General features: G+C 46.6%; 1 protein-coding gene across 1 annotated transcript in view; it reads left to right on the top strand.

Annotated features, from left to right (window-relative positions):
• Window positions 1-25,818, top strand: part of Nuak1 (NUAK family kinase 1) — a 67,315-nt gene that overhangs the window by 26,537 nt on the left and 14,960 nt on the right. Inside the window, exons 3-4 of the mRNA XM_036170090.1 lie at window positions 21,333-21,484; window positions 23,171-23,236. Coding sequence (XP_036025983.1) covers window positions 21,333-21,484; window positions 23,171-23,236 — 218 coding nt within the window. The remainder of the gene's footprint in view (window positions 1-21,332; window positions 21,485-23,170; window positions 23,237-25,818) is intronic.

Here is a 25,818-nt window from a genome sequence, read left to right as displayed (position 1 = left end):
TTTAGCTTTGGGCCTTTACAGGAGGAAACAGAATGTCTAAACCCCCCACAGCCAGTAATTCTTCATATTCTGTAAAGACATTACATGCGCCGTGACTGTTCATTACAGCAGAGATTGAAACCCTCACAGTCAAGAACAGTTTCTCTTCTTACTCACAGTTTGACAAATAATTCTTACTTAATTAAAACCACCCCATTTCTCTCTATATGTGTGGTTTGTTTTGTTGTTGTTGTTTGGTTTTTTTTTTTGAGCTGAGGCTCAAACCCAGGGCCTTGTGTTTGCTAGGCAAGCACTCTACCACTGAGCTAAATCCCTACCCATATGTGCAGTTTTTATTCAGGGATAGAGTATACCGCTTTGGTTGCTCTTTTGCTGGCTTTTATCATTTTATATCATGCATCTCTGTGTCAAATAAAGGCTTCCCATAAAGACATTTTACAAGGCTTTATAATATTTCATTTAGGGGCATAAGTAATTTATTGAGTCTAATTTCTTTTGCCGAACATTATTACTGTTACTCCAGATTTCTAGTTGTTACAAACAGGGTTTCTCGATTTCCATTTATGTATTCATTTCTGATTGTTTTCTTATGAAGAATTACTGCTTTTAAACTTATTGAGTTCAGTGTTTCCCCAGATCTATAAATATATGTAAATAGAATGTATTTTATTTTAAGATATATATTTAAATATATTTGTATAAATACAAATATGTATTTATGTATATTGATTTTTTTTTTTGAGATAGGGTCTCACTATATAGCCTTAGCTTATCTGTAGCTCTTAGAAATCCTCCTGCTTCTGCCTCCTGAAGCCTGGGATTAAAGACCTTCCCAGAATATTTTCAAATATGTGGTTAAGTCAGAAAAATGAACTTCCTTTTCATTTCTGGCCCATAAAAACGTCTCGGGTAAAGGAAACAAGATGGCAGCCCCGATTTCTAGCTCTCCTTCCTCTGTCTCCCTCTCCTTTTCCCTGTTACTTCTCATTGAGAAATCAACAATGGTAACACCGTTTCTGCTTTTTTCAATCTCAGGGGTTGTTTGTTTGATCTCCTCCAGGATTGAGTTTAAAATATTTAATTTGAATTTTAAATTATATGACTATTATTTGTGTGGGTAGATGATGTGAAAGCCATGCTCAAGGAGGTTAGATTCCCTGGAACTGGAGTTACAGGTGATTGTGAGCCGCCTGACATGGTGGCTGAGGCAGACTTGGGTCCTACAGAAGAGCTGTGTGTTATCTTACCCCCTGAACCATCGGAAGAGCGGTGTGTTATCTTACCCCCTGAACCATCGGAAGAGCGGTGTGATATCTTACCCCCTGAACCATCAGAAGAACAGTGTGATATCTTACCCCCTGAACCATCGGAAGAGCAGTGTGCTTCTCACCCTCTGAACCATCTCTAACAGTTTGGGGATGGGATTTTTTAAATGGAAATTTTCACTTATTCAATTATGTATTGATTTTCCAAATACCTCTTCTGTGACCCTTGAAGTACAATGTCTGGTCAGCAGTCTTAGAAGATGAGAAGACATGAGTCTCAGGTCCTGGTCTGGGACTACAGGATGGGAAAGTCTCGGGCCAGGCCAGGCCAGGCCAGGCCAGGCAGTTTGGCAAGCTTCAGTTATGCACAGGGTTAAGTGGACTACATATGTAGCAATGGATAAGGCTTGCATCATAAGCAAGGAACTACAAACCAACATAGACAAAGTATAATGTGGGGACTGGGGTGCAGCTCAGTGGTGGAGCACTTGCCTGATGTGTGAGACCTTGGGTTGAGTTTTTTTTTTTAAAGTAGTATGTAGTTAGGTGAGTATCATAAGTGGGACCACAGAGGCTTTAGTGTTAGGAATGTTCATGCAGATGTGGGGCATCCTAGCTGATCCTTAAAGATTTTTGGAGGGAAAAGTTAGAAAAAACAAAAATCCACTTTTAAAAACAATGCTAAACTTGCCTGGTGAAGGAGGTGTTTCTGGATGTTAGAAGTGAGCAGATATACTAATGTGGGTGAGAATGAATTTCCTGACTTTTTGAGGGGTTTGCTCTGTATGGGTCCGTTACTATGGAAACCAGAAAACCAAAGTGAAGGATGCCCTGTGTAGTATGGACTAGGCTGAGTCCTGTGATATATGAACATTGCTGTTTCTAGGTGATCAGCTCTGCACCCAGCATGGGGTTCTCAGGTTTCTTATTTAGGAGACCACCCGCAGTAACTGACTTCCAGCATGGAGAAAGTGACTTCAGGTCAGGGTTAGGGAAGCTGGGTGCCAGACAGGATCAGTGGGGAACAGGAAACCATTGTCCTCCCAAAGGGAAAGGCCAAGCTGGACCCTTATACAAAAATATTCTGCTGCCAAGGCTGCCTTGGTCATGGTCTGTCCCCTCCTGGAGGATTCTGGAAGAAGAGAAACCCTGTCATTATAGCTTTAAAGATGGCTACTGATGTGAATGATGTGAGTTAAAGTTCTTTTGGAGACTAGGACTGATCTCTACCAAGGCCTCAGGAGGGAGCTTGGGCCTCATTTGTACCTTGAGAGCATGTTTTTGGCAGTCAGAGAAGAGCTTGAGTTTGCAGGTCAGACAGACTTAGGGTTCAGCTCTAGATGTGGCCTACACAGAAGAGTTTGGGGAAGATAGTGGGCATCAATAACATACCTATCAAGTGGGCATGGCAGGGGTGGGGATGTAGCTCAGTGGCAGAGCACTTTCTAAGTGTGCATGAGGCCCCATAGTACCATAAGAAGGATGGTGACCACCATATCTTTCTCCTAGGGCTGTTGTTAGGCTTAAATGGCACGTCACACACAGGAACTCAAAAAGGTAATTATGACAGGGAAATACAGTTATCACATTCCACTACATGCAGTTAGTGGCTACTATGCTGAGCAGTGTAGATCTAGAACATTCTCATCACCCCAGAAGTTTCCTTTGGACAATGCTGCTATATATTGTTTATGTCCATACACATGGGTTGCTTTTTATTTCTGAAGGTAAGTCACATTCCTTTCATTGACACTATAGGGATTCCTGTCTGTAGATAAGTTAAATGGGTTAAAGAAATCCCATTGTCTTCGCATGTTTAGACCAGCAAATGCTATGCAAATAAATTTCCCAGGGACTTTCATGTAGTGTTTTTGTTTCTTAAAATTTTCAGCTTTCAGGTCTGTTCTCCCACACAGGCTGTGTGTCTCCCACATCCACTGGGGATGAGGCCCGCTCTCCAGTTCCCCAGGGGCTAGGAACAGGCTGGCTGAGGCTATTCCAGCCCTCACACCTCTGACTATGACTCTGCTTTCGTTGGCCCCATGACTTTGTCTTCCTGCCTAGCATCATAGGGTCCAGCTCTGCGGGTGGAGTTGGATCTCCTAGTGTTCTCTGAAGAGCCCTTTAACAGCGTACAGAAGTCTCTTTGGATCCCCAATGCCAATCTGTGAAGTGGGAAGGTCAGGTGTGCCCATTTTGTAGTTGTGGACACTGAGGTCCTGGGAGGGGAATAATGACTTACTGGGTGTACTCATTTGCTAGGGCTTTGGTAATGCAGTACCACAGGCTGGTAGCTTCAAAAACAGCAACCTGCTTCCTTTCCATTCCAAGGGCTGGTATCCAAGATCAAGGTGATGGCTGTGAGGTTCCTTCTGAGGCTTCAAGGGAAGGAGCTGTTCTAAGATTCTCCATCTTCTCACAGGGTCTGCAAACCATCTTCCCTATATCCATGTACAAGTGCTGTCCTCTTGGATCATACTAGGTTAGGGGCCGTGCTAATGGCCTCATTTAAACTTAATTATCTCCATGAGGACATTTAGATGGGGCCACATAAGGATTCAACCTCAGATTTGATCAGGGAACACAATTCAGCTGGTCACACAGCTGCCTGGTGGTCTCCTGACTATATCCTGTTTTCCTCCCAAGTACCTCCACCTGTTCTCTGATCTTGTGCCTTGCCCTGCTGGCTCTGTGGCCATGTTGCCTGGCCTTTTCTTTCCTGACCTTGTTGCCCATCCAGGCCTGAACTTTGGCAGAGGAGGTGCAGAGGCACAGGGGACAGAGGGAGGCCTTGTGTGTCTGGGAGATTGTGTGCTGATCCCCGCCACTCCCAGACTGAGAAGGACTCTTCTGGAAACTGAAGGATGACAGGCCATCCAGGAGTCTGTGCTGAGTACAGACATGTTCATTTGCTTCATGGATTGTCTGAGTGGCCATCTGGACATTAGATAAGTGAGTAGGCCTTAGAAAAGCGCTTTATAGTTTCCTCTTCAATAGGACTGCTAGGATCATCCCAGGTGTGTGTGTGTACGTACATGGACATGCATACAAGCAGGCACACACACAAAGATACACACCCACACTCACGGCTTCAGGGTGATGAAACAAGACTGTGCCTAACCCTTTGTGTTTGGTGACCGAGTTCTCCTGAGGGAAGGAATGTCATGTTGGGCACAAGTGGTTGGGTCAGAGGTTTATGGCCCAGAGGAAATGGCATGGTTAAGTACCCACTGTCTGAGGTCCTGTCAGACCCTTGAAACACAAGAGCAAAGGAAACAGAGGTCACACTTCCTCAGCACTGACATGTGAGAAGGGGACATGTACAGGGTGAATAGGTAGGCTGTCCACTGACTCTTGAGCTGAGTGGATTTTCACCACCCAGTGTTTGTGATGAGTCCTGCATGGAGAAGGGTCTGAGCCCTTTGGAGAGCTGGGCTTCCAGGCAATGCAACAGCACATGCAGAGCCTAGAGAAGGAAGTGACAGGTGGGGTAAGCAGGGGTAAAGGGGTGCCCCCAAATCAGGGTCACGTGGGTTAAGGAGGTAGTGCAGCTCCCTCCTTAACCAGGAATGGGCAGCTACTGGAAGGTTCTGAAGAAAATGTAGTACTCTTTTTTTTTAACTTCCAAATGTGTGTGTGTGTCTGTGTGTCTGTGTGTGTGTGTGTGTGTGTGTGTGTGTGTGTGTGTGTGTGTGTGTCTGTGTGTGTCTGTGTGTGTACATGTGGAATCAGAGGACAACCTGTGCGTCATTCCTCAGGTGTCTTCCACCCTTTGTTCTCAAGAGGGTTTCACTGGCCTGGAACTTCACCAGGTAGGTTAGACTAGCTGGTTGGTGAGCCCCAGGCAGCTGCCTGTCTCTGCCTCCCCTCTCACCACCCTGGGATTTACACACGCAGCACCCTGTCTATCCGGCTTTGTAATGTGGGTCCTAGGGACTCAAATGAAAGTCCTCATGCTTGTGAGTCACGCCCTTCACCGGCCGAGCTGTCTCCCCAAGAAAATGTGTTTAACTCAGGTTAATAAACTATAGATTACATTGTATGTTTTATAATACATACAAAATACAGTGACAGAGTGCAGTGGGCATGTGCCCTGTGCTATCTCATTCAGCCCTTGTATCTGATAAATAAAATCATAAACACACACACCTCTTGCATGGGAAATTTGGCTTAGAGACAAAATTCATTTTCTAATGTCATGTCACTTAGTGAGTAGGGTTGGAATTTTGAATTCTGCCAGTGACACTGTTCTAATGAAGGGCCTAGGGCGGTCTGCAGGGACCTGCATTGAGGGACAGCATTGTCCCTGTGAGACACAGGCTTCTGGCATCTATATCTGATAGTACAAATTGCAGCTATGGGGGTATGTTACACACTGTTTCTGCCCATGTCTTGAGAAGAAGCCTGGTAGCCATCACATCAGGCCCACGAGTGGTAGACTTTACTGAATAGACTCTACTAGTCACCAGCTCTCAAACTTAATTCCTTCCAAACATGTCTTTCCAGAAGCAGACTTGGGGGTGAACTGTCCTGTTGACTCTCTGGTGAGGATGCTTTACCCTCAAATTTGTCAACTCTGTGTGGACACAAACCACCGCGGGGTTTCTACTGCTAAGTCAATAAGAGAAGAGGCATGTCCTTTCTAGTGTGTGATGCTGGGGTAACCTAATCAAGAGCAAAAAGAGAAATCTCAGTCAGCATCTCAGGGTGGACCCCTGGTTCCCACTCATAGGAATTCATTCTCTCAGCAGGGAGCCAATTGACACTATGGAGAAGCAGCAGAAAAAGGAAGTTCAGGAGCTTTCACTTGGTCTCTAGAATGGAAGAGATAAAAACAGATTTTGTCTGTGGTTCTGATTTCAGGACTGAGTTCAGACATCAAAGGCAGGTTGTCTCTCCCCCCTACCCCACGTCCCCTTTGAAAGCCTAGGAAACCCTATCCACAAGTCCTCTGAGACTAACATCTTTACTGCACAGCACAAGGCTCAGGAATTCCAGCATCCCATCTGGTAGTAGTATGGCATTTGAAAGCAAAATAGGGAGATGCAGCCTGGGTCTTCCCTTGTGTGCCCTCTGTTTGGGGTTCTGGAAATCTCTCTTCCTGCCCATAGCTGATGGCATCTCTTCATTGGCTCTTTGTGTTGTGGTGTGCTGGGGGGTGGGTGACCCCTTCATTCCTTTGATCTTAGATGAGGGGGATCCTGGCTTCCGGCAACATACAGAAAGACTTACTTTGGTATCCATTACTTACGATTGTTCTCTTGAGTAAGAATGTTTAAAATATTATCAAATTAAAATACCCTGCATAGCTCTGTGAGCCCTGCGCCTTGAGAAGATATAGGAGATGTATTCTCAAATGAACGCTGGATTCCCACCACAGAACATTTTGGATGAAGTTACTGTCCGTGAAAAGTTCTTCCCACCTCTCTAGAAGGCAAATTAACATAGGCTTTTATATTATTTATTACCTGCCCTCTCTCCACTGTTGCTGGTAAATTAAGGTAGAGTCTCATCCACAGTCAAGATGAAGGAATGAATGCACCAACACTTGCTTGTGCTCAGCTCTCTTGCATCACGTACACAGTCCTGGACCCAGAGGAAGGGCGCTGCCACAGTGGGCGATTCTGCCCGCCTATTGATGTAATGAAGTCAATCTCCAAGACAAACCCATAGTCAGCCAGATCTCGAAAATCCTCATTGAGGTTCTCATCCCAGGTGATTTTACCAAGTTGATGGCAAAACTGTTTCTCCACCCCACCCACCTGTGTGTGTGCAAGTGCATGTGTGTCCATGGGTATGTGCAGGTGGATGCTAGTTATTGTGTGTGTGTGTGTGTGTGTGTGTGTGTGTGTGTGTGTATCTATCTGTCTGCCTGCTTATCTATCTATCTATCTATCTATCTATCTATCTATCTATCATCTATCTATCTAGTTTCTTTCTCAATTACTTGGTTTGAGACAGTCTTTCACTGAACCTGAGTTCACTGATTTGGTTAGATTAGCCATAAGCTCTAGGGATTCTCTTCTCCACCACCGCACTTAGCATGCTGGGATTTTAGGGAGTATAGACCAGCAATGCTACAGTCCGATCTTTTATTGAGTCCTGAGGACCAGAGTTTGGTAAACATTCTGCCAAGGGGGCTATCTTCCAGCCCCAAATATGCTTCTTAATAGCTGTTTGTGCCATGTGGGATTTTGATAGACCCTTCCAGAATGGAATATCTCTTTTGTTCCCTGTAGGGGAAAAAAATCTCTGTTCCAGAAATCCAAATCAGCAGAGGAGAAATGAAAAGACAGGTCTGTGGAGAAGGCCATCGCCTACATTGTGTACCACAGACCCTCACCTGTGGCCAGGGTCAGGGGGATTGTGTAAAATGTTTCACAGAATCCAACAGAGGGCTAGGGGTCAGAGCATGTTGCTGCCCATCCCCTGACAAGTGAAGGTAGCTCCTTGGAGTGTGATGAGACCTTGGTAAACTGCCTGATGATACATCTGAGTGGTGATCTCAAAGGGTGGTCCAGAACCAGCAAAATCAGCGTCAGATGGGCCCGCCCAATCCCCTGAGTCAGAACCTTTGGCCTGCTCTGCCATACAAGCAGGCTGCTGGAAGTGTGATTTGTCCTTAAGTGTGAGATCCACTCGTGAGAAGAAAACCCCTCCCTCCATAGCAGCTCAGAAGCTGAAATGAGACTGAGTGTCTTGCGTCATTTGTTTGGGAGTACTAATGGCGGAAGCATTATGGGGGGCTCTAGTGTGCTGCTTATCCAGGGGGTCTTGAGAGACAAGATGTGCAAGCCGGTCCTGATTTAGGATGGGTCCTGGTCTGGGCTCTCACAAAGGCTGAGATGGTTGAGTTAATCTTGTGTTTGCGTAGTTATTCTTTGCTCACCAAAAATGGGTTTCACTCTTATGGTCTCAGTATTCTCCTAGTTGGACAAGTGTGGAAGTGATCAGTGTCTGACTTAGCCCTAGGAAGCTCGGGCCCCTTCTCTCTGCAGTGGGGCATTGTCTTGTACAGCTGTAGGGTTACATGAGCAAATGAATAGAGGCTAGACATGTGCTGGTATCTGCTTAATGAACGCTAAAGAGTATAACTTTTTAGTTTATTGTGTGTGTGTGTGTGTGTGTGTGTGTGTGTGTGTGTGTGTGTGTGTAGGCCCAAGATTGATGTTGGTCTCCCTTGAGTGTTTTCCACCTTATTTATGTATTGAGGTGGGGTCTATCACTTAAACATGTACCCCCGATATGGCTGGTCTCTTTAGCCATCTTACTCTGGGAGATCCTCTCTCTCTTTCGATGCCCATTTGGCTTTTACATGGTTCTGGGGATTCAAACTCCAGTGGCAGTCACTTTACCCAGGGAGCTCTCTCTTTATCCTGATTATTATGTCTATGATACCTGATAATATCTGATGATAAGTGAGATGCCCTTTCTGGTTGGAGTAGAAACTTACTGGGATGGGTGTTGGGTACTAGCGCAGCTGGCTGAGACCGTATTACCCTGGTCCCTGATTGGCATATTAGGTGCACGTGGACACTCCTGTGGCACTTGTGACACTAATGTCAGCACCTCAGCCCCAAGGCTTCTGACTGAAGTGGTCAGGCTGAGAACTGTGGAGTGATTCCTGAAACCAAGAGGGTGATAAGCACTGCTCTGGAAACCTGTGTTGTCAGTGAGTCAGAGAACATATTCTCTGTGACAGTGGGTGACGCCGTTAGCCTTGGGATGACTTCATAAGCCATTTGGATGTTGTCCTCCTCAGGGAGCTCAGAGCCTCGTGAAACCATTTATTGAACTTGGCAAAACAGTTTGTTATGCTTATGTTTGCTCTTTTGAATACATGGCAAATTCCTGGGTATTGATGGAACACACTCCGCTGCCAGCCTGACAAGTTCCCAGTGAAATCCTTGCAGATTGGACCCAAGTGCACAGCTCTCCTCTGTTCCTAAGTGCCCAAGGGCTCTCCTCACTTTTAACTGTGGGGGTGAGCGCCTCAGCTGTGTGTCGGCGCAACCACATTTTAAATGAGCTTCCTGTTAAATTAGCTCTTTGACCTTCAAGTGTATTATTTTCATTTGATTACCCCCAAGTCATTTTTCTAGAGGCCGGAGATCAGAAATAAAACAAACAAAAACTAATGTTTCTCCCTGCTTGGCTTGCCTCGCCCTCCTGAGTTTCCTGGAATTCAATATTTTCTAATGCTTTAAATAATGCCACTTGTACTTGAAACTAATTTTTTAAAGAATAAATAAAACTATATTGTGTTTAATATAGAGCCTTTTGAGATGAACTGGGGCCGCTTAGTTGTTAGTTTAGACCACTAACAGCCGTTAGGAAGGAAGGCTCATGGAATCCCAAGAGTGGCCTTTATGTGGCAGCTGAAGGAAGACTGATGACCTGTGACTTCTGTCTGGGCTCTTTTGATTGGGGATTCGTGCTTCTCTTCACTGTCCACCAATTCTGACATACCCTCATGCGATAACTTGTTGTTGAGGGCATCACCTTCACTGGACTCTGACATTGGTGGCCATGCTCTGAGTAGCACTAGGGACTGAAACAGAGACCCTGGTTAAGAGAGCGGGCCTTGGGCATGGAGGGATGCATCAGTGGTTAAGAGCATTTCCCAAGGACCCAAGCTGGTTCCCAGCACCTACATCCAGTAGCTGGTAACCATCTTCAACTCCAGGGGATCTGATACCGTCTTCTCTTGCTGGCAAGTGCTCACACTCACAAGCTCACATCCACACATAGATAAACACACATACATGTATTTTATAATAAAAATTCTTAAGGAGAGAGAGAGAGAGAGAGAGAGAGAGAGAGAGAGAGAGAGAGAGAGAGAGACTGGACTTAATTTTTCAGGGGCCATAGGAGTCTCATGTCTACACCAGTGAATTCACTGACTTCATCATTGTCCTCTCACCTCCTTCCATCTCTCTCTCTCACATACACTCCCAACACCACCACCACCTCCACTATCACCACCACCACCACCACCTCCACTATCACCACCACCACCACCACCACCACCTAAATGTGCTCTTGAGGGTGGATTCTACTGCTGCAGATCTGTGACCCTGGCTCTCATCCAGGCTCCTCTTCATCTTACCCCGTGACACTTGCTGCCCATTGCAGCAGCTGGCACATCTTCGTGTTCCAGCACTTACAGGGAGGCCCCAGTGGAGAGTGACGAGGTGCTCTGAGAAGGGCTCAGTTGTAACAGTGCAGGGGGAGGGGGTGAGGAGTACTGTGCTGGCTTTTCTTCCTTGGCCAGGTGGTTGAGGGTGAGCCAAGCCCCCATAGCAAAGCCTCCTGCTGAGGTTTGTGGGAGAGGAACCAAGGCTGTCACTGCTGGAGTCAGGGTAGCAGGCTTGTTTAAAGAAATTGACTATGTCAATCTAGATCCCTTGCTTCTCTCTGGGGTGATTGTGAGAGTCCAGGGATACCGACTGACTGACACTCATCCTCTAATAGTGACTGGTGTGCACATGTGCCCCCCATCTCTCTCTCTCTCTCTCTCTGGTGTGTGTGTGTGTGTGTGTGTGTGTGTGTGTGTGTGTGTGAGGCTGTGACACAGCAGTGGAAGAGATAGCCAGTCTGATGAGTTTGTGGTGGTACCAATGGAGCCCATTCCACCTCAGAGCCCTGCTGAGTTGCCATGGAGATGCCCCACCACACCACTACTAGGAGGATGGAGTCCTATGATTAGTCCAGGCTGGTACCCTTGAGACCCCTCTTCTTTATCCTAGCCTTGTCCTTGGATCTCATTTGGCATTGGCCCCCAGAGCATTTAGAACCTTGGCATAAGGGCAGAGTACTTAGTGAGCCTTCAACACCTCCTCTGCCCAAGATGGTGCCCGTACCTTGCCTTTTTCTGGTTATCTGACTTTTTGAGACTAGGTCTCTAACCCTGACTAGCCTCCTTTCCCAGTGTCCGGAGAGTCAGGGTTATAGGTACACACCACCACACCTGGTTACACTTTCACCCCTTTTCTTCTGAGTTTCCTGAAGTCTACCTCTGCAGTGGGTGGCCAGCCTGGGCATGGTTCTCCTCAGGCATTCCAGCCAACAGCCAGAAGAGTGTTGGTGTATTGTAAGACATGTGTGAACCAGAAAGCCTTCCATTGTCCAAACTGGGAAGTGCCTGTCTGTGATTCAGCTCTGACCACCCCATTGACAATGGGAGCTATTAGTCCAGCTGAATTTCTCACCCTCACTGCAGGAGGCTTCCAGACATCACAGGACTGTTTTGTGAAGCATTCACCCCTGAGGTATTTGCAGTTTAGTTCTTGGGAATATACTTTTGAAGAATTAATCCTGTAATAATTCAATGGCAGCCGACTCTTTCAAGAAGAGTTCTTGTGTTTCTGAAATAAAACACAGGCTAGGAATTTCCCTGAGAACCTCCCTGTCTTTAATAGAAGTGAGTCCCCGGGAGTGGCAGGTCCTCCTGTCAGTTTGAGGACATCAATAAAACACTGTTGCTGTCTGGTGTGAGCAGAAGTGCCCTGGACAGATAGAATCTAAGCCAACCCCATGAGAACTCTGATCAGTCCCCTCCTAAGCCCTGTTCCTGTTCCTTAAAACCAGCAAACCAATCTTCCTTCCTCAGAGTCCATGTGAATCAGAACGTTCTCCTCTATCTCCACAGGAAGAAATTTTTTATTTTCCAGAACCATCTGCCCCAACCTAGACCATCCTGTAAATTGATCCCCACTCTCCTGCTAATAAAAGGCCTAGTGTATTTGGCTCAAAGATGGCCAGTGGATGGTTAAAAATCCCATGGTCACCTGACTCATTGGTGTTTCTCCTAGGCCAGAATGTTGTTTTTATGTTGTGCCCTTTCTCAAGCTATACAAGTTGTGTTATTAACCTTGGGGGCAGCAGAAGGGAATGGCTAGGAGCCTTGTGAGTAATTAGTGCAGCTGTGAAAGCCAGACCATCAGAAGTCAGACGTGAACTGTCAGAATGAACTGATAAAATTCAAGTTTAATGTGGATGAGCAGGTGTTACCCTAGCAACCAGCCCCCACTCTCTCCCTTGAAATAGAAATAAACAGAAAACAAGAAAAGTAATCCAAGTTGGTTTCTGGGAAGAAGTAAGACACTGGTAGAAAGGGGGAGGGCCTGGATTTTCTGTGCCAGAACAATAGCAATGGTATCTGATTAAAGCGAACCCCTGGTCATTTGGCCTGCTGGGTTCCATGCCTATTTTCTGTAAATCCTTTCAGACTCATCCATATTTATATCACCAATCCTTCTCTCTGGTCCTCTAGATACTAAAAGTCTGAGCCACACATAGTTTGGCTCGTGGATCATTTGGTAAGCTCTATTTCTTTCCAAGTAGGACACAACTCCGCAGAGGCAAAGACGGTGCCTTGTATTGTCTTACCAGCGTTAGCACAGCAGTTTCCTCGCTGATAAAGGTGTTCGGGAAAAGCCTTGAGTTGGACTCCATCAAGGAGAAACTTCGCTGGGCACAGTGCCGGGGGAGGGAGTGAATGGAGGGGGAGCCAGTAAAACCAGGCATTTTTTTCAGTCACAAACATTTGGATCCAAAGCCTCATTGGGGTAACAACAATGCATACAGATACGCATCAGAAGACATGTGGCATGCAAGCATGTTCCCAGTCGGGCTAGAGGGACAGCTCACTAGTTAAATGCCTTTGGTCTTGTAGGGGACCTAGGTTCAGTTCTTGTCATAGACATGGTGGCTCATAACCACCCATAACTCCAGTTCCAGGGGCACTGATACCCTCCTCTTACCTATGAGGGTACCAGGCACAAACCTGGTGAACATACACACATGTAGGCAAAATACCCATACACATAAAAAATCAATAAATATAACAACAAAATAATAACAATAAATGTTCCCAGCCACTCTGCTCATAAGGATCCTCAGCTAGAATTGGCTAAATGATTACCTGATGTAGAATGGTTAAAACCACCACAATACCCCAGAAAGACAGAGAATTCATAGCAGCAAGAATGAGGACTCTTCAACATCAATCTGAATTATTCTCACAGTATTTGGGGTTATTGAAACCACACACAAGAATATATCCTAGATGATCCACTGTTTAAGAACTTCAAAAGAAGCAAAATTCATCCACCTGATTGACTTATAATCAACATATTGTGATATTGGCTTACTTTAAAAATTTTATTTACATATATTATGTATGAGTGTTCTGCATGTCTACCTGCATGCCAGGAGAAGGCATCAGATCCTACTGTAGATGATTGTGAGCTACCCTGTGGGTGCTGGGAATTGAACTCAGGACCTCTGGAAGAGCAGCCAGTGCTCCTAACTGCTGAGCCATGCCCCCATGCTATTGACTTATTTATAAGCTCAGGGAGATGGTTAGTGGCAGAGGGAACTGTAGTTAGAATTTTCCTGCCTGGCCCAGTCAGGACAAATCTCTCTTACCCGCCAGTCCCACAGTCGCTCAGACCCAACCAAGAAAGTACACAGAAACTTACATTGTTTAGAAACTGTATGGCCGTGGCAGGCTTCTTGTTATCTGCTTCTTCTATCTTAAATTAACCCATTTCTGTTAGTCTATACTTTGCCACATGGCTTGTGGCTTACCAGTGTCTTTACATCTTGCTTTTCATGGCAGCGGCTGGTGGTGTCTCTCCCCAGCCTTCTGCTTCCCAGAATTCTCTTCTCTCTTGTACCGCCTATACTTCCTGCCTGGCCACTGGCCAATCAGAACTTTATTTACACAGAGCGATATCCACAGCACTTCCCTTTTTCTTTTTTTTTCAAGGAAGGTTTTAACTTTTACATAGTACAATTACATATAACAAAACAATTATCAAGCAAGAATTACAGTTACAATATTAAAGAAGATATCCTATCTATCTTATATTTGTGAGTCTAAGGTTTTATATCTAACTTATCTTTTATCATAACTGAGGAAATTATAACTATCTAGTCTTCAACCACATCAAAGACCTCAGAAGGATATACTATTACCTGAGAACCAGGAGAAGGATGCAAGCAACTTTCGGGAGTCTTGCAGGGTAGACAGAGACAGCTGGCAGTCTGGACAGTCACCTAATGTTCCTTTGTAAAGTTGGGGCATTTGTCTTCAGCCCACAGGGCTAGAGTCTCTCGGTCACTTCTCTCAGTGTCCTGTAGAATGTCTGGCAGTTTCCTCTGTGAAGCAGGAACCTGAAGGACCATTTTGTCAAGCAAAGTTCAGTGGTCACCTTTCTATGGGTCCTGCATGTCCAGTTGATCAAGCAGTCCAGGCAAGAACAGTTTCTTGCCCAAATGGCTATTTTTGCCAAGGTGAAGATAAACTCCATATGAAGTGTCTTCAATGCCCATCCTCCTCTCTGAAGTAAATCGGTGCTGCCAGGAGCAGACATGTCTCACTGTCCAGAAAGTCTAAATTTTAAAAATATTTTAAATGCCATATTCTGAAGGTCTTTGAAGTATTTGAAGATTACCTATCTATCTGAAATATCTCTATGTATATGTAGAAGACTTAACTAACATGGCTACAAGTATGATTATCATAGATGACTAATTATTAATCTATTTTTAATTATCCATTACAATTTTAAATGAGCTGTACAAACATAATACTTTAAACAAGAGTAGAAATATACACACAGTATAACAAAATTAACTAAGTTTGTATCAATAGACTAAAATCTAAACCAATGTAAAACATTTTAAACAAGTTGTTGCTCTTTAGAAGTAAGTTCCCTAATCTACCCTTTCATCCTATTATATCTATATCATATCCCCCTTTCTTCTTTAGAAAGAGATCTCATTTATAATCAACCTGCTTTAAAGAAAAATAGTGTTTTTTTCTCTGTCCCACACCAGAGGGCTCTTCTGATTTGGGACACAAGAATCTCTTAACCTTTTCTTTTAGCAATATGTCTGGGTTTAGAGAAGGAGTGAGCCAATTCCATCTCCAAAGCCAGCTTGATAATTTTGGGAATGTGGGCGTAGTTTCTCTTACTACTTCCTGCTGGAGGGGGGCGCTGTATCTTATGGGGATACAAAGAAAATTTTAGGATTATGGAGTAGTCCATTAGGGTGAACCTCTGAGCCAGTTGTCTTGAAACCATTCTGGATGTTGGATCATCTGGGCCATGGTATCATCGGAGACCTTTCAGGTGGTCTTGGCTGATGAAGCCTCATGTATCTTAATGTGGAACAAATCCATAGCCTCTGGCTTTCTGTGGAAACAAAAGCAGAGACTCCTTTCCAAAGCAACATATCCTTATATCCAAATTTTGAAGTCAAGTTACCTTTAAAATTTACATATTTGTTTAACTCAACAGCTTTTACGGTCAAATCTTTTTCTGCAGTTAAAAATCCCAAAGACAAGACAAACCAGATTCTCTGTGTAATATCCATCTTTGTAAGACTGAAATGTTGCTGTGGCTGCTGGCTCCGCCCACCTCAGCTTCCCAACATGGCGGTGGTACAGTTTACCACCAGCTCTGGGTCTGGAGCCATGTGTACCATCAACTATCAGAAGCAGTTCTATCAAAGCAGCGCATAGCCCAGAAATCTTTTTTTTTTTTTTTTTTTTTTTAAACTATCAAAGGCTAAATCCACCATGGAGCAGAGCAACGTGTCGCTTGTAGACTCCTCATTCCCGCCACACTGCAGGTCAGACGCACATGCCAGGAACCCGCCATCGTAGCTCAAACCGGCAGGCTGCCACTAACTTGAGAGAGACAACTAGGAAGCTGTTTTTAGCTCCATTTTAGAATCTTTTTTCTCAGGTTTTAGGTGGAAACTCTTGCCAACACGTTGGACGCCATTTGTAGTTAGAATTTTCCTGCCTGGCCCAGTCAGGACAAATCTCTCTTACCCGCCAGTCCCACAGTCGCTCAGACCCAACCAAGAAAGCACACAGAAACTTACATTGTTTAGAAACTGTATGGCCGTGGCAGGCTTCTTGTTATCTGCTTCTTCTATCTTAAATTAACCTATTTCTGTTAGTCTATACTTTGCCACATGGCTTGTGGCTTACCAGTGTCTTTACATCTTGCTTTTCATGGCAGCGGCTGGCGGTGTCTCTCCCCAGCCTTCTGCTTCCCAGAATTCTCTTCTCTCTTGTACCGCCTATACTTCCTGCCTGGCCACTGGCCAATCAGAACTTTATTTACACAGAGCGATATCCACAGCAGGGAACCCAGTGGGATGACTGAAGGGTGCTGGCAGAGCTGCTCCTCGGTGGGAGTAATGATTCTCATGCAGGTTGAGTATCCCTGATCCAAACATCTGAAGTCAGAGAAGTAATAAATGTTTTGAGCACTAAGGTGATAGACCACACATGGAAAACCCCATACCATGAAACTTTGTTTCATGCCCACAGTTACTAAAAATATTGGGCAGGATTATTGTTTCAACTTGGGGTGATAAATGCCATGCAAAAAAAAAAAAAAGAAAAAAAAAGGCAAAAGCTGAGGAGGAAGGGGTTTATTTCAGCTTACTTGTTACAGTCTACTCTGGAGGGAAGACAGGCCAGGAACTCAAGACAGGAACCTGGAGGCGGAGCTGAAGCAGAGGCCATGAGGAACGCTGCTGACTGGCTTGCTTTCAGGCTGTCATTCAACTACTTTCCTTACACAGCCTGGGGGTATATTTCCTGGGGCTGGCACTACCCACAGTGGGTGTGCCTTTCTCTATCAATTAACAAGAAGATGCCCACAGACCAATATGATGAAGGCAGTTGCTCACCTGAGGGTGTCCCTGTCTGGTGTCTCTTGAGTTTGTGTCAATTACTTCCAGCCTATTTGTTTAAGATGTATATGAAATACAAGTAAATTTCGTGTTTAGACTGGGGTCCCTCAAGGTGTGTCATTTTGTATATGCAGATATTCTAAAACCCAAGGAAGCCATTTTTGGTCCCAAGCTCCTGGTCCCTGTACTGGTTTCACAGGATCACTGAGACCAGTCAGTGCTGAGTGTATGGCATGTATGCACTGATGGAGAGACACAGATGCATCATGAGGGAGGGAGAGGTCGTTGTGGGAGGAAGTGAGTTCTGAGTGGTCCGACAAGTCCAGGATTCCTTGTTCTTCTCTGGCCTTCATTTCATGCCTCTGTCATCTTGGCAATGTTCACTCACCTGCTTGGCTGCCTGGGAGCGTCTCATGGGCATTTGCTGCCTCAGTAGTCATTCATAGCTCTCTTCCTGCTTGTTCCCTGGGACCTGCCAGAGGCTGGTCACACTGCTGTTTCTGCCGGCGAGCCTGCCCTCTCCCTCTCCTGAGTTGGTAATGTCTCCTTTAATGCCATCCGCATAGTAGGTGCTTTATGCTGCTTTGTCGATTTCCTGGGTGGGCACCCAGGCTAGGCACCACAGGGTCCTGGCACAGTGCTGTGGGCTGACTCAAGCTGAGCTAAGTTTCTATTCAGGGCCTGCAGTTTCCTGGTAGGCCTGGCATGTCAAGAGCCTCAGCTTTCCTTACCATCCTGGAGCCACCACGCTTCTGGTTAAAACTGTCTGGCCAAGAGACACAGGCTTTCATTTTTCAGAAAGGAAACCCTTCCCAACTGGTGGAAAATAAGCTTTGGCTTGGTGACTAATAACATAAACACAGACAAGATTTCTGGGCTTATAAATAGGCAGCTGTGAAAGTGCCCAAGGGGAACAGCCCATTTCGTGAGAAGAATGGTGACGCGGACCCCTGCCACTCTCCAATATCGACCTTAGTCTTGGGTCAGGCGTCTCAGGTCTAGGGCAGAAGCTGGCCGATCCTCAGTGCTGATCCCCAAGACCTTACCCTTAGCCATTGTGAGTACTGGGAAAGTAAAAGCTGTCTTGGAAGAGCTGCCCAAGAGACAGGTGGAAAGAATTCTTCAAGTGGGATGGAGGCACAGTGCTGACTCAGCTCACTGATTCTGTCCCTGAATTCTCTCAGTGTCTTGGTTTGAGGAGAGTCAGGCCAGGGGGATTGGTGTGCATGGATGGGAACAGAGGCTGAGCTCAGAGCCTACAGGCCGATTGCACAGTCCTGTCTCAGCCCAGCTTGAGCTCTCTGTAATCATGGTGACTATTCTGAGCCTTGCTCTACCAGGTGTTCCCCTCTATAAAATAAGGTTAAAGGACTACACCCGTATGACATCATTCACACAAAATGCCTCTTAGCACAGGACTGGCACATAGTAGGCCTACAGTACTTGGTGCTGTTGTTAAGAAAAGACTCAGGAGGCTTTAGCGGCCTCCTTGATGGAGTCATTATGTTCTCCAAAAGTAGAATTCTCTTTGGCATTTAGCTCATCTAATGTGATATTCGAGCCTTGACTGAAACTTGGCCTGCCTTCTATAGAGGGTGTGGATGGTGTCCCATAGCCAGGCCTAGCCACATGGGAAATTCTTTGGCCTTGCCGACTTCTCATAACAACCAGAGGGTGGGTGGTCTTATTCAGATACCGTCACACGCATCCAGTGTTTCCTGTACTGGGTCCAGAGCCCTTCCTCTGGATGTGAGTAGGAACATGGAGGTGCCCTGGTTCACCTGCAGAACCTAAGATAAGAACCTGGGGTCCAAGGGCAGCCAAGCCTGGGTCTGAGCATCTTCCAGATGTTTTATCTGCTTTGTCAAAAGTCTTTTTCCCAGAACACTTTGCGGGATCTGTGTTCCTGGAAGCAGAACCATGCAGACGTTCTGCTTCTTGGCCATTTGGTGGCAGGGTGACAGAGAAGGCTTAGAAGCCAGAGAGGATGGAGCTGTGATGGGGTGACCCAGGTAGAGGGACCCAGAACATGTGTTTTAGAAGTCACACCATGAGGCCACACCAGCAGGAGTTACTTAGTGAAAAAGCTGTCATTCTGAGTTGTGTTGAAAGGGAGGAGCCAGCCAGCCTCTGGGATAGTCCTGTCCTCTGCCACCTGTTCTTCCGATGACAGTCTCAGCCTCCTTTAGGGATGCTCCAGAGTCTGAGAGTGAGGGCCTTGTTGACACGTCAAAGCACCTAACTTTTTTCTTCCTTTAGAAAGCCTGCCCTTCCTCCATGTACAGCACGCCCTCATCAGCTCGAACCATATACCTCGAGGCCACCTTCCCACTTGGCAGAGTTTAGAGTTAATGAAAAGTGCACTCCAGGCTGAAATCCTGTAGGAGCCAAAGTGGCTGGGTACTGAGAGGCCAGCAGACACTGGGCAGCCAGTGTTATCTGACTGCACCCTCCCTCCCCAGCTTCTTACCTCCTTCCCCTTCGCTTTATCAGAGAGCATTGGCTGGACTGAAGGAGCCGGAAGGAACTGGGGTGGGTTGGGGAGGGTGGCCTTCTAGCAGCTGGTGACAAAGTTTGGGAGACAGGAGACTGAGGCCTCAGGCAGGTTCCAGTTCAATGCAGTTGACGTGTGTGTGTGTGTGTGTGTGTGTGTGTGTGTGTGTGTGTGTGTGTGTTTTGGTGCCAGGTGCTGGGGTCCAATAATAATAAAATAATAACAGCCAACATTGTTGAGTGCTGTGCATACAGGCTTTGTTCTAAGCACCTACTACCCTGTTATCAATACGTTCTCCCAACAGTTCTAAGAAATGCTTACTAATTCCACTCACATCTCACATTGGATGTAACAATGGCATAGAGAAGGTAAGCAATTTCCTAGAGTCCCAGAGCCAGGGGGACAAAATCCTAGGTTTTAGCTCTCTTAGCCCAAGCTCAGAGTCCAGGACGAGGAAAATGAATATGTTGCCATGAGCAAGTATGGACCAGGATGTAAGAGGCAGAAGACACATGATATGCTGATAAACATGAGCAAAGCCTTGATGGTTGATGAATCCTTAGCCAGGATAGGCAGGGGTGAGGGCAGGCATGTAATTGCAGGTGACAGTTCTGGGGTGTTGGATGTTGAGGTGGGCAGACACCCAAGGCCAACACAGGGTCAGAAGGGAAGAAGCCAAGGAAGAGAGAAGGCTCTAGGTCCTGGTACCCTTTCAGCCGGTCACTCCACGGCCACTGGAGTCTTCTGAGTGAAGATCTGACTATGCCCATCTTGAAGTGTGTCCTTCCTGGAAGGCCCTCCCTCTGCCCACCTCTACCTTGTCAGCTTCTGCTGTACTTGATTCCATTCCAGGTTGGCTCTGCGGCTCCCTAGTCATGCCAGGAACCAGAGTTGGTTCTGGTCAGTTCTTTAGGAAGCCTCCTCCTTACATGGATCCACACTTCATCTTGGAAGTACTACCTGCAGGTTCTACAAAGCTCACAACCTCCATAGGCCTCACCAGCTTCTTTCTTTTTCAAATGGAATCAAATAACCCCTGGTGGTGTGTTGTAAAGTTAAAATAATAAGGCAGGTCTAAGCAGGGCCTATAGGAATGTGTAGGATGTAGTAAAATGAATGCATCAATGTTGATATGAAAAAATGGGAAGTCCAAATGGTTTTGAGCAAAGAGATAACAGGATGGGGGCCAGAGAGGCATTGTCAGAGATGTGGTCCCCGGTGGTCTGCATCAGATGGTTGATGAGTGGTAGTGTGTGTGAGTGCACATGAGCCGTGGTGGACGTGGAGGTCAACTTCCGGAGTCGGCCCTCACTTCCCACCTTGTTCCCAACAGTCTCTGATATGGTGCTGTGTAAGCCAGCCTGGGTATCCTCCAGGGACTCTTATGTCTCTGCCTCCCTTTCCCCGCATAGCAGCACTGGGGTCACAGACAGGTCATGCTGTTGTGTTTGACTTTTACTTGGTTTCTAGGGTTCTGAGCGCCGTCCTCACATCTGGGCAGCAAGGCCTTTACCTCCTAAGCCGTCTCCACAGTCCTGTTCTTTCTTGTTCTGTTAATTCTCCTCTATCCTCTCCACAGAGAACGAAGCAGGGGTGGGTGTGGACTGGGGAGTGGAGTCTGTAGAAAAGACCCCGGGATGCTTCTCTCAACTGTACAAGGCGGTGACAGAGCGAAGCTACCATTATCCCAAGTCCTCCCAATGTTGAATGCAGATTTGTGACTCCCGCTCCCTCCCCAGCCCCGTCTGGCTCAGTGACATCTCCATGGTCTTCCTTGCTCCATCTCTGCTGTCATAATTAACCCTGCTGGTTAACAGTGTTTGTTTATTTCCTCCCCTCCCCCACAGTGTTTGAGAACAAAGATAAGATTGTGATCATCATGGAATATGCCAGCAAAGGAGAGCTGTATGATTACATCAGCGAGCGGAGACGCCTCAGCGAGAGGGAGACCAGACATTTCTTCAGGCAGATCGTGTCTGCTGTGCATTATTGTCACAAGGTATGTGGGGCTTGCACTTTGGCCATAGATGGCCTTCTGACACCTTGTGACACTTTCAATATCACAAAGGCCTTGTTAGTTCATTGTGATGAGTATGGAGAATTTACAGAGAAGGGAAGGAAAGATCTCCCTATTCAAATCCTGTGTGTGTGTGTGTGTGTGTGTGTGTGTGTGTGTGTGTGTGTTCATTTGTACATGTGTACATAGAGGTCAGAGGTCAATGTCAAGGGTCCTCCTCACTCACTTCCCACCTTTGTTTTAGAGACAGGGTCTCTCACTGGAGCTCCACGGTTCCACTAGACTGGCTTGCTAGTGAATCCTGAGGATCTGCCTGTCTCTGTCAGTGCTAGGGTTAGAGACATGCACCCCACGACCTTTGGTTGACCTCTGCGGACATGAGAGGCACACGTGATCAGACTTATCTGCAAGTAACACTGGAAAGCCCCACAGACTGTACTTCCGTTATCTGAAGTGTGTGAATGTGTGGCTGGTGTGTGAATGGGACTTAGACTCCTCCATCTTCTTCTGTCAGCCAGGAATGTGACCACGGGAACCAGCTCCTCTAGGTATTTAATTGAAGTGAACTAGCTTCCCCCTTCTCCAGGAGACTTGGTTGTTTTTGTTTTTTTGTTTTTTTCCTTTTGCATTTGTGAATTCAGCATGCCTCCTCAGAGCTTGGATTAGCAAAAGCAGTAGTAAGAATGCATGCCATCTCTCTCCAGTTGGGGATTTTGAGATATCAGAGGCTGCCACACAGGAAGAAAAACAAATTACCAAGACCCAACTGTAGCTATGCCCATCAGTTTGCTCAACACAGCAGCTTCCTCCGAGGAAGCCATTTCTGCACAGTGGTGTTAGAAACCCACTCTCCATCACATCCACACAGTCCCCAAGCATTTTTCAGTCCCCTGCTCTCCCCTGCCCCCTCCTGGGAGACTTGTGGAGGCCAGGCATTACTGCTGGGCAGGTCCACGCCTCCAGCCCTTTGGTGTCCTCTTCTTAAGCTGGCTGGCTGCTCTGAAGTTCAGCTTCCAGACTGGTCAGAGCTTTCCTGAATGAAAAGGGCACGCGGTATGACAGTCCCCAGTGGCTCTAGTCTCATTGGCCTGCAACCACATCTCCCTTTTCATCAGCCTGCAGAGTGGAGAGGGACTTTCAAGTCTTTCCAGCTGGCTGCTTAGGAAGTATCCCAGACAAAGCTTAGGAGACTGGGTCAGGCCTCTTTCCAGCATGAGGGATGCAGGCAGGCAGGCAGGCAGGCAGACAGACAGACATGCAGGCAGGCTGTCACTGGAGCCCTATGCTCCAAGTCCCCAGCTGAGATGTCTGCTGCTTCCCTGGAACCCATCTCAGACAGGGTCTGCATTGCCTGGGATTATGTTGCTCTCACACAGCGGAATTACATTCCCACAAAGAATCCCCCTGCTGGTTTACAGGCTCTGGGGGAGAATGGATTCCAGTCATTTTTCCTGTAACCACACAGCAAGTGACTAATGCTCTCCTGTCGCTGGGTGCTGTCTGGGGAGTGTCCTGACAGCAGGAGCGGGCCTGAAGGAAGGAGGTGAAGACCACCGGGGCTGGTTGTCTCTTTCATCTGTCAGAGGGCCTCTGTTGCCCCGCCCCCAGCTCTCTTGGTGTCTGTCATCTCACCAGCTCCTGTTCAGTTCTTCCGTTTCCTCATTGCAGAATGGTGTGGTCCACCGGGACTTGAAGCTGGAGAATATACTGCTTGATGACAACTGCAATATTAAGGTAAAGCTCAGACATGGCCTGGGTATTGTGGGTGGGTGTGGCGGGTGGGTGTGGCTTCCCAGAGGCCTGCATCTGGGGCAGCCACTCCCTCTGCTGGCAGGCAGGCTCTGGGAAAGACTCCCAGCAATCAGCTCATTCAGACAGTTTAATTCAGCCATCAGGCTTTAAGGAAACCCCTACAACCTCCCAGATTCTCTTCTCCCTGCTAGCACAATGACTGACACACAGTCCCTGCCCGCAGGAAGCTCACAATCTGGAATTCTTGTCACAAAAGTGACATACATGTTTCGTGTGTACTTCAGTTCCCATTTGCTTAATGCTCTCCTAAGTACTTTATTTGGACAACATATGATGGGTGTTATTTATTTTATAACTCATGTATACATAGGGAAACTGAGGCACAGACAAATCATCCAGGATAACAGTGGTTGGTGTATAAGGGTTGTAGTCTGAGCCCACTGGTCCAAGTTCACATCACTATGCAGATATGATAATAGGCCCCAAGTTATCTTAAACCTACAAGTCTTCCCCACCCCACCTACCCCCATTTTTTGGCTTTTGAAGTAGGGTCTCATGTATCCTGGGCTAGTTTCAAGCTTGCTATGTAGCTCAGGATGACCTTGAACTGATTCTTCTTCTCTCTACCTCCCAAGTACTGAGGGTTAGGGTTAGAGTTAGGGTACAGGCAAACACCCGACATAGAAGCCTTTCCCTGGGCTTCCTCATCATTATCTCACATTTGAACCAGCTATGGAATTGAGAGCTGGATAAAATGATGGTAGCGTTTATTCAGCAAGAGTGAGTTGGGGGCTGGAGAGATGGCCCAGCAATTAAGAACACTTGCTGCTCTTCCTGAGAACCTGAGTTTAGTTCATAGCTCCCACATTGGGCTGCTCCCAAACACCTGTAATCCCAGCTCCAGGGGATTGTGTGCCCTCTTCTGGGTTCTGTGGACACCCACTCTCACGTGTGCATAGGCCTGCATGCCAGACACATGTACATGCACATAATTAGAAATAAAAATCAATCTTTAAAAAAGAAAGGACGAGTGATAGAGTTCACTTTTTTTTCTGGCCGCTGCTGGAGCTGGAGAAAGCTCTACAGGGCTCAAGGGCCTCCTGGGGAGCACTCTGGATGTCCTTTAGACCACGGCTACAAAATAAGCAAACACCATTTCAAAGTAAACGGAGCTCGCTCTGAAATGGACTCAGTACTCCCAGCCCAGACACTTGTGACGTGAAGGGCTTGGCCCTGGTCTCCAGACAAGGTCTAAAACAGTCTCACACCTTCCTCTATTGCTGTTGCTGCCACTGTCTGTTGATGGCCATGTGATGGGAGCACATCCTTGCTTGGAAGGATGGAGCTCTTTTAGGGTTTGGACTCTGTAGAACATGACAGTCAACCATTAGTCACCAGTGTCCTTTGACAGCCCTTGAAAGATACATCCCCATGACCTCCTACTCAGCAGAATAGTTGGCCTCCCTCCCATATTTCTGTGAGGCCCATAGAGTCTAGTGAAGATAATTGGTTGAAGCAATTTTCCCTAGGAATAGGAAGTGAAATCTGAAGATCTCTGTCTTCCTTTCTGGCAAGTGGCTGGATTATTCTAGAAGGAACACTGACTGTCAGGTTAAATAATTATGGATTGGGGATATATTTCAGTTGCGGAGCACTTGCTGATCATGTATGAAGCCCTGGGTTTAGCCTCGGTGTTAAAAGGCAGGTGGCCAACTTGAGGGCTGTGGGGTTTCCTAGCTCCTTGATGTTAGAAAACCAGAGAACCCAATTTCTTCAGTTACAAAACTGATAATAGTAACAGCCACAGACTTGCTCTGGGGCCTTTCCAAGGTATTCTCTATGTTCAGATTTCAACTGTTGAAATCACTGTGTTCAAATGAGTCCGGGCCAGGGGGAGTGGCTCTGGAGGTGGGAAGCCTAGGTTTGTGCGGCAGCTCTGCCTCTTATTCAAGGCAGGCTTTCGGATATATTTTTCACATTGAACTTAGTTTCTCCGTGAGGTAGGGAGGCCAGCTCTGTGTCTAGGGTTTATTTGCTCATTATCTCCAGTGAGTTTTTCTGGGAGTTTCTGTGGGCCAATTGTAGACACCGGTAACAAATGTGAAAATTGTAGCTAAAAATATAGTTGAAGGAGCCAGCACTCAACTATGTCGGTCCTCAAGCTTCCTAAGTGGCTGGCCCTGGAGGAGGGATTGCAGGGGAAGCCAGCTGCTGGGAAAATGGCCTCAGGGGGTGATGGCTGGGCCCTGCTGCAAGATTGGAGCCTTGCTTTCTGAGGGGTTTGTCCGTGGATCTCAGTGACTTTCTGTCCAGACTCTTCCTGTCACCTGTCACCCGGAGCCCTCAGAACTAAATGTAGTCTTTACAAGGGCTGGGGTGTGAGCCTGTCTCCTGGGGTTGGGCTTCTGTGGCACAGTGCGACCTCTCGGTCCCATGGTGTAGCCCCAGAACTGATAAGACGCATAGTTTCCCGTGGAGTCATATGACCCCCATAGAGGAGAAGAATGGTTAGAATTCAGGAAGCAATTGTGTAGAGGACAGCGGGGCGGCAGCCTGGAAGAAAA

Source organism: Onychomys torridus, chromosome 20 (genome assembly GCF_903995425.1).
Source record: "Onychomys torridus chromosome 20, mOncTor1.1, whole genome shotgun sequence".
Lineage (NCBI taxonomy): Eukaryota > Metazoa > Chordata > Mammalia > Rodentia > Cricetidae > Onychomys > Onychomys torridus.
This window is presented reverse-complemented; position numbering and strand designations above follow the sequence as displayed.